Raw genomic sequence first — 8,791 nt, 5'->3', positions numbered from 1 at the left:
AGGAGAAGAAGGGGAAAAAAAAAGAGGCAAAGATTTGTTGGAGTTGGGTGGTGGCGCCTGCTGCAGAGAGAAGAGGCACTGTTCTTGCAAAGGAGCCTGGAACTACTAACAGAGACTTAAGTAACACTTCCTGGTGAGCTGGGGGGGCCGTCAGTGTTGCTGGAGCACAGGATATGTTAGGGGGCAGGGGTTCTCAGAAGCAGGAAATAAACAAGAACCCAGAAGCTTTACAAGTTTATTATAAGGCCATCATAGTAGAAATAAAAATAGATGTATCTCTAGCTTCCCATCTCTCTTTCAGTGGTTTGAATAGCAAGTGCAAGTAACAAAATAGATTGTCTATATCATTTGCAAACTGGGAGTTCATGGGCACAGAGAAACAATAGCCCCAGCTCCCAAGTCCAAAGTGTAGTCCTGTAGAGGGTGCAAGCCCTCAATCAGCCAAGTCTCTCATCTGCAGACGTCAGCTCCAGTCTCAAGGAGGGTGGGAGACAAAGTCTCACCCTACCCTGGAGGTGTGAAGTCCGGACCCTCTGTGATGGGGGAGGTGACAGCGCCCCATTCCTGCTTCTGCTCCTTCACAAGGCCTGAGCTCCGGGGTCCCAATCTCCTTCTGGGCCTGGGTGCCCTTTTCTCCTCGCCTGGTGGCCACAGCAATCTCTGGCTCTGCTTCTGGCACCCTGGGGATGGTCACACACTCCCCTCTCCTCCTCCTCCTCAGTCTCCAAAGACTCTGCCCCCATGGTCTCATGGGTTGTGTTGGTTTTGGGTTGTTCTGGGGGGGAGGGGGTCAAATATTTATTTTATTTTATTTTTGGCAGCAACTCAACAGGTTCTGATGCTGGGAAGGGCCTCAGCGTTCCTGGAGGGAGATGTAGGGGACCCACTGGTTGTTCCCGCGGCTCTCCTCGCAGTAACTGGCCACCTCCACCAAGCCGTGGCTCTTCCAGGCATCCGTGTGAGGGTTCTGTGGGAGGGGGAGAGAAGGAGTTTAGTGGAAGCCTCTCTCTCCCCCAGGATCCTGTTTGGGGAAAACAGGCATGCTCAAAATAACTTCCTGGGTGAGAAGGCCCTGCCCACGGGACATGCCGAGCATGGCTGAGGGCTGAGCTGGTGCTTAGCAGGCCAGCCCAACTTTGTTGACAAACAAGGACCCAGGTGCCCAAGGTGGGGCAGGGGAGAGGCTCACCGTGACCAGGAGGCAGTGCAGGTCTCGGGCCTCAGTGGTGCCCTGGGTCTCAGCAGGCTCCCCCAACAGCTGTGCCAAGCGTTGCATGCCTGACACCCGCACAATGTTGATGTCGTTGTCACAGCAGAAGGACTGGATGAGTGTGAAGTGGATTTGCAGGGCGATGTCGTCCTCCTCCTCCTCATCAATGGCCAGGAGACATAGGACCACACTGTCTGGGTCCCTGAGGGGGCCAAAGGGAGAGGGAAGGTCAGCTAGGGACCAAGGAGCCACCATACATGCAAAAAATGAGTGTGCAAGAGCAAAGAGAAACTGTACAGGTGCAGGGCATTGCCTCTGCAGGCTGGTGGAGGTGGGGAGAAGTGGGGAGTGGGTGGCACAGTTCAAAATATTGGTGGTAAAATCATACAGGGAGAGTCACTTGCAATGGATTCAAGTGCATCTTTAGAACACTGCATCCCACCGCTCTCCCCCAGAAGCCGAAAAGCCCGGATTCCGCAGTGGGGTCACTTAGGGAAGTCCCATGCCCATGCAAGACAAGGGTGTAGGGAGAACGTGCAGAATGGAGGGGATCCCCACCCGCGCTCAGCCCGGGGACAGGGTCTGACTCACACATTCATCAGCTTGGCCGACTCGTACACCCCCACTGTGAGTCGGTCCTGGCGCTGTGCGGCCACCAGCAGCTCCTCCACCGCGGCAGTTACCGTCTGCATCCTGAGATCAGGAGAGAGAAGACTCAGCGCCTGCCGGGCCACCCGGGCTACGTTCCGTTCCAGCCCGGCCCATCCCAACCTAGCCGACCTCAGGCGGCGGGGGGGCCAGGCTACTTACTTCTGTGCCGCGTTGTCGCACGCCACGAGCTCTTCCAGCGTCATGTTGCAGTTATAATCCACAGTGGACGCAGCCCCACAACAGTCCCCAAGAAGAAATTGCAAAATCCGAGGCAGACAGCCCAAAACCCTTCCACGGACACGGAGCGCTCGTCCAAGACCTTCAGGAGGCAGTGAAATTCTCCCGTCCAAAAAAAAAAAAAAGGCGGAAAAGAAAACTGCAAGTCCTTAAGAAAAGTAATCCCAGCAGTCACAAATAACCACTCTGAGTCCTTCGCTTCGGCGATCTGAGTGCGGTGCCGCGGGCAGCGCCTTTTATAGACTTGCTGGTCGGCTCGGCCTCAGTGAAGCTGTTCGCCTTTCCTATTGGTGAAAAAACAAAGACGAGCTCAGTCAGAGCTGCGGTTGGCCAGCGGCGGTGAGGGGGCGGAGTGCCGTGAGCCCACGTGGGGGCGAGAGCCAGGAGGAGGGCGCAGGGGTTGGCCGCGAGTGCCAGAGAAGAAAAAAAAGCAGAAGTTTTTCTCTTGATTTCCCGGCAGCCGCGCCGCGGTTCAGGGCGCGCGCGGGATTTCCAGGGCGCGAGGCGGCCCGGACTTTCGGGGAGGGGGGCGGGGGGAGTCATGGAATCCCCTCCCGGTCCCTGGAGAGTCCCAGGCTCGTGCCTTTCCCAAGCTTTGCTGGGGGGCTGCATGGGAAGGAGTCTGGTTTGTAGTCTGATCCCCCACCAAGGGGCGATGGGTGGGTCTCGTTTGGCGGCGGCAACCCCAGACCCTGGGTTGACTTAACTTCTCCCGGCCTCTATGTTCCCACATGAATAATGGGAATGCAGTTCCAGCCTCAGTGGGTTGGAGAGAGCATTAAATAAAATAAAGGGCATACAGTAAGTGCTCAGTAGGCATCAGCTCTCCGCATCGAGATCCGCAGTGGTGGGAACCGCAAAGCCCTGGGCATCCTGTGGGAGAACCTGGGCGCCCCCTCTACGCCCCCCAGGAGTTTCACGGTGGGATGAGCGTGGGAGGCACAGGTGGCGCGCAACCTCCTCAGGCTCTGCGCTGGATGGCTCCACCCCTGCCGGCTGTCGCTCTTTCCCTGGTTTCGCAGTATCTGTGCACCTGATTATGGGGAGAAATCGAGACCCAGCATCTGTACGCCGCCTCCACCCTGCTTCCACTGGAGGTGGTCACTTTTATTTCCTCACTCCGGGGTGAGCGCTAACCTGTGTCGAGTACGTAATGTGCTCCAGGAGGTCCCATCCCCGTATCATGGGTTATATTTAACCAAGGACTTCGGAAGCAGGGGCGATGCTTATGTGCATTATGCAAAAGGAGAAACTGGGCTTGATGAGGCCATCACTGCGCAAAGCCACTGGATAGTTCGTGTTGCAGCCACGCGTGTGCTCCAGGGATGGCCGCCAGGATCTGCGCTGCCCCAGGAAGGCAGTACGGCTGCGAGGCGGGCAGGAGGAGACTTGTCTCCCACGGTCGATTGGGGGCTCCCGGGTGACTCACATCTGTGTCCCCTCCTCCGCCAGCTTGGAGCCCGGCCTCGGCCCGGCGGCGGATCCTCCGGCCCCCGGCCCCCTAGTCCTCCAGCTTCACGGCCCCGGGTTCGGCTGACGCATCACGCCGCCTCCGCGCCGCCCACCGGAGGGCGCGAAATGTCCCTTCACCAACTACCGGGCTGCAAGGTGCGGCGGCGCCGCCTGGTGGCCGGGAGAGTCCCCTGCACCCAAGGCGCCGGAAGGAACTGACCTGTCCTCAGCCGAGCTCGGGTCTTAGGGGCCGGTATAATATTTTATATACTTTTATATATACAGTATTTACATGTGCAATATACATTTTATATTTTATAGATGCAATTTTTTAAATTAAATGACAACTTTGGCTTACACCTGTAATGCTAACACCCTGGGAGGCCGAGGCAGGTGGATTGCTTGAGCTAAGGAGTTCAAGACCAGCCAGAGAAAAACTGAGACCCTGTCTCTAAAAATAGCCCAGTGTTGTGTCAGGCGCCTGTAGTCCCAGCTATTTGGGAGGCTGAGGCAAGAGAATCACTTGAGCCCAAGAGTTTGATGTTGCTGTGAGCTATGATGCCATGGCATTCTACCGAGGGCGACATAGTGAGACTCTGTCTCAAAAAAAAAAAGAAAAAGAAAAATCGACAACTTATTGTCTGGGCTCTGGTTTATTGTTATGAAAACATGCTAACAGTAGTTATGACTTCAACTCTCCTAAATATACAGCTCAGTAGCATCAAGCACACTCACATTGTTGTGCAACCATCACCACCCATCCATCTCCAAAACATTCTCATCTTCCCAAACTGAAACTTTGGGAAGTTTGTCCTCATGAAACATTAACTTCCCACCCACTCATTAGCCCCTGGCACCCACCGTTCTATTTTCTGTATCTGTAAATCTGACACCTCTAGGGACCTCCTATGAGTGGAATTCATACAGGATTTATCTATTGAGTCTGATTTATTCCACAGATCATCATATCCTTAAAGTTAATAATCTATGTGGTAGTGTCAGAATTTTCTTCTTTTTTATTTTTTCTGCAAACAGGATCTTGCTCTGTTACCCAGCTGGAGTGCTGTGGCATCATCATAGCTCCCTGCAGCCTCCAATTCCTGGGCTCAAGCGATCCTCCTGCCTCAGCCTCCAGAGTGAGACTACAGGCGCCCACCACTATGCCAGGCTAATTTTTCTAGTTTTAGTAGAGACAGGATCTTGTTCTTGCTCTAGCTGGTCTTCAACTGATCTTTCTGCCTTACCGTCCCCAAGTGCTATGATTACAGATTGAGCTACCGTGCCACCATATCCCATATATATATTTCTTAGTTCTTTTTGTAGAGGCAGCATCTTGCTCAGTTGCCCAGGCTGGAGTGCAGTGGTATCATCATAGCTCACTGCAGCCTCAAATTCCTGAACTCAAAGGATTTTCTCACCTCAGCCTCCCATATAGCTGGACTACAGGTAAGGACTACTAGCCTGGTTAAGCACACATTTCTTGAGAACTTACTGAGTACTAAGCATTTCCTCCCTAATTGCCCATGAAGCAGCACTTCTGTAATCATTCCTATTTTTCAGAGGAAGAAGTCAAGGTTCAGGAAGATATTGTTATTAGCTCAAGAGCACAGAGCTCTGAGTTTCCTCATGATATTCCAGGATACTCCTGATATTCCAAGCCTCCTGGGGTCAGGACTGGGGGAAAGGATCTAGAGAGAGAAGGCCAAAGGATGGAAGGCAATACGGCTGAAGGCAGTCAGTCTGGATAGAGATGAAGCAAAGTCAGGCGGAGGGGAGTTGTTTGTTTCTTTTTGTTTTTTGAGACAGAGTCTCAAGTTGTTGCCCTGGCTAGAGTGCCCTGGCATCGTACCTCACAGCAACCTCCAACTCTTGGGCTCAAGTGATCCTCTTGCCTCAGTTTTTCTGTTTTTAGTAGAGACTGGGTCTTACTTTTGCTTAGGCTTATCTCAAACTCATGAGCTCAAGCAATCCACCCACCTCAGCCTCCCAGAGTGCTAGGATTACAAGCGTGAGCCACCGCACCTGGAGCTTATTTATTTATTGAGACAGAGTCTCACTTTGTCACCCTCGGTATAGTGCCATAGCTGCACAGCTCACAGCAACCTCAAACTCTTGGGCTCAAGTGATTCTCTTGTCTTAGCCTCCCAAGTAGCTGGGACTGCAGGTACTTGCCACAATGTCTGGTTATTTTTAGAGACGGGGGTCTCGCTCTAGCTCAGGCTGGTCTCGAACTCGTGAGCTCAAGCAATCCATTCTCTTTGGTCTCCCTGAGTGCTAGGATTACAGGCATGAGCCACCCTACCCAGCCTTCAAAATCAGGGTTGATAGATGAGTGGTGTTTTCCTGGTGAGGATGGGAAATGCAATCCCAGGCCGGGAAGCAGCCTGGACAAAAGCCCAGCCTATCAGGGGAGAGGTTGCTAGGCTGCTACGGAGGATGCATGTGAGGAAGGACTTGGAGGAATATTCTTTGAGCCTCTGATTGTTCTCTTTAGTGAGCAGAATGAGTCATCATCATTCAGGTAAAAAACCTGAAAAAACTCAATTGTGATAAGTGATATTTTCTTCTCTCTCTCTCTCTCTCTCTCTTTTTTTTTTTTTTTTTTTTTTTTTTGCAGTTTTTGGCTGGGACTGAGTTTGAACCCACCTCCAGCATATGGGCTGGCACCCTACTCCTTTGAGCGATAGGCGCTGCCCTCTTCTCTCATTTTTTATTTAGATGTAATTAATGTGCCATAAAACTCCCCCTTTTAAATGTCCCATTTGGTGGATTTTAGTAAGATCATGAGTTGGTACAACCATCATGCCCAATCTAGAACAAGATAAATCATATTTAGTGCAGTAATTTAAATCAAATGAATGTCAGTGGCTGGGCTCAGTGGCTCACACCTATTATCCTAGCACTTGGGAGGCCAAGGTGGGAAGATTATTTCAAGCCAGGAGTTCAAGACTAGCCTGAGCAACATAGTAAAACTCCATCTCTACAAAAAATAAGAAAAAAAATTAACTGGCTGTGGTGGTGTGTGCCTGTAGTCCTAGCTACTTGGGAGGCTCAGGCAGGATTGCTTGAGCTCAAGAGTATATGAGGCCCCACTGATCTAGGATCCATCTTGGATGCCACAGCAAGACCTTGTCTTTAAATAAATTAAGGCTCGGCACCTGTGGCTCAAGTGGCTAAGGCGCCAGCCACATACACCTAAGCTGGTGGGTTCGAATCCAGCCTGGGCCCACCAAACAACAGTGACGGCTGCAACCAAAAGTATCTGGGAGTTGTGGTGGGTGCCTGTGGTCCCAGCTACTTGGGAGGCAAAGGCAGGAGAATCACTTGAGCCCAGGAGTTGGAGGTTGCTGCAAGCTGTGATGCCACGACACTCTACCCAGGGTGACAGCTTGAGGCTCTGTCTCAAAAAAAAAAAAGAATTAAAGTTAAATTAAATTTAAAAGCCCCTCCCAAAAAATCTATGATGAACAAGATATTAAAATTCTTCATCAAGACAGGATGACTTGGCTCGGCGTCTGTGGCTAAACCAGCTAAGGCGCCAGCCACGTACACCTAAGGTGGCAGGTTCGAATCCAGCCTGGGCTGCCAAACAACAATGACGGCTGCAACCAAAAAATAGCCGGGCATTGTGGTGGACGCCTGTGGTCCCAGCTACTTGGGAGGCTGAGGCAGGAGACTCGCTTGAGCCAAGGAGTTGGAGGTTGCTGTGAGCTGGGATGCCACAGCACTCTACCCAGGGGGACAGCTTGAGGCTCTGTCTAAAAAAAAAGAAAAAAAAGACAGGATGACTAGGCTCAGCACCAGTAGTTCAAGTAGCTAAGGTGCCAGCCACATACACCAGAGCTGCTGGGTTCGAATCCAGTTGGAGCCTGCCAAACAGTGACAACTACAACCAAAAAATAGCTGGGCATTGTGGTGTACCTGTAGTCCCAGCTACTTGGGAGGTGGAAGCAAGAGAATCGCTTAAGCCCAAGAGTTGGAGGTTGCTGTGAGCTGTGATGTCATAGCATCTACCCAGGGCAATAGCTTGAGGCTCTGTCTCAAAATAAATAAATAAATAAATACCAAATGCTTTAAAAAAAAAAAAAAGACAGGATCACTAACAGTGCCATCTTGGAGTCTGAGCTGAGAAGAATAATCAGTATGCATGATTGTGTTATGATTTAAAATTTTGGAAATTTATTCAGCGTGAATTTTTTTTGCAACCATTTAGAACTTTTTCAAAATGGCATTAAAACATTGTCATTGTGACTGAGTTTTGTGATGCCCCCTTAGCACTTTGCCCCAGAAGTGAGTGCCTCATTCTCGACCCTTAAGACATCCCTCCGGCAAACATGTGAGGCAGGGAGGTTGTCCAATAGGTTTCTCCTATTGGACAAAGGAGAAAACCTTGTCTCCAGCACATTGAGGAGTTCATTTGCCCGGAGGGGCTGGGTGCAGGGATCCTTCCCAGCATGGGAGCTGGAACTCTGCAGCATCAGGAGTCCCAGGAGTTGGGAGGGATGTTTGAGAGAGGTGAGTGCAGAGATGGAGCCCTCCTGCCATTATATGAGGTACTATATACTGAATATTTGTGTCACCATCAAATCCATATGTTGAAAATCTAATCACCAAAGGGGTGCTATTAAGAGGTGGGGACTTTGGGAGGTGATTATGTTTAGAGGACATCATGAAGGTGGGGGGATGGCTCACTCTCTCTCCACAGTATAAGGACACAGCTAGGGGACTGAATTGGGCTAGCACCTTGTTCTTGGACTTTCAGCCTCCAGGATTTAGGGAAATAAATTCTTCTTGTTTAAGCAGCCCAGTCTGTGGGATTCAGTTCTAGCAGCCAAGCAGACTAAGACAGTAGCAGTGGGAGGGGCCAGCGTGGGGAAACAGGGGTATGGGGAGAACGGAACATGGGGAGGGATTGTGGGTGGCTAGGAAGGCTTCTGACTCCCTGGGTTTAAAACCCAACTCCCTTTCTGGCCAGCTGTCTAAACCTGAGCATATCATTTTCCCCTCTCTGTGCCTCAGTTTCTCCCTCTGCAAAATGGTAATAATAACGTTCATTATCTGGGATTGTCCTGAGCATGAAATGAATTAATTCTGGTCCACACTTAGAAGAGGGTTCTGGGCTCGGCGCCTGTGGCTCAATCGGCTAAGGCGCCAGTCACATACACCTAAGGTGGCGGGTTCGAATCCCCAGCCCGGGCCCGCCAAACAACAATGATGGCTGCAACCAAAAAATGGCCGGTG

General features: G+C 51.2%; 1 protein-coding gene across 1 annotated transcript; it reads right to left on the bottom strand.

Annotated features, from left to right (window-relative positions):
* Positions 1 to 221: 221 nt before the first annotated feature.
* On the bottom strand, positions 222 to 2,309 carry GADD45B (growth arrest and DNA damage inducible beta). Its single transcript, XM_003788720.3, has 4 exons — positions 2,021 to 2,309; positions 1,802 to 1,903; positions 1,190 to 1,412; positions 222 to 967 (listed from the first exon to the last, which is right to left on the bottom strand). The coding sequence occupies exons 1-4, from the start codon at positions 2,062 to 2,064 to the stop codon at positions 854 to 856; spliced, it is 483 nt and encodes a 160-aa protein (XP_003788768.1). The 5' UTR covers positions 2,065 to 2,309; the 3' UTR covers positions 222 to 853.
* Between the last annotated feature and the right edge of the window lie 6,482 nt (positions 2,310 to 8,791).

This window comes from Otolemur garnettii, unplaced genomic scaffold, assembly GCF_000181295.1.
Source record: "Otolemur garnettii isolate 467f Iridium unplaced genomic scaffold, OtoGar3 scaffold00029, whole genome shotgun sequence".
NCBI lineage: Eukaryota > Metazoa > Chordata > Mammalia > Primates > Galagidae > Otolemur > Otolemur garnettii.
This window is presented reverse-complemented; position numbering and strand designations above follow the sequence as displayed.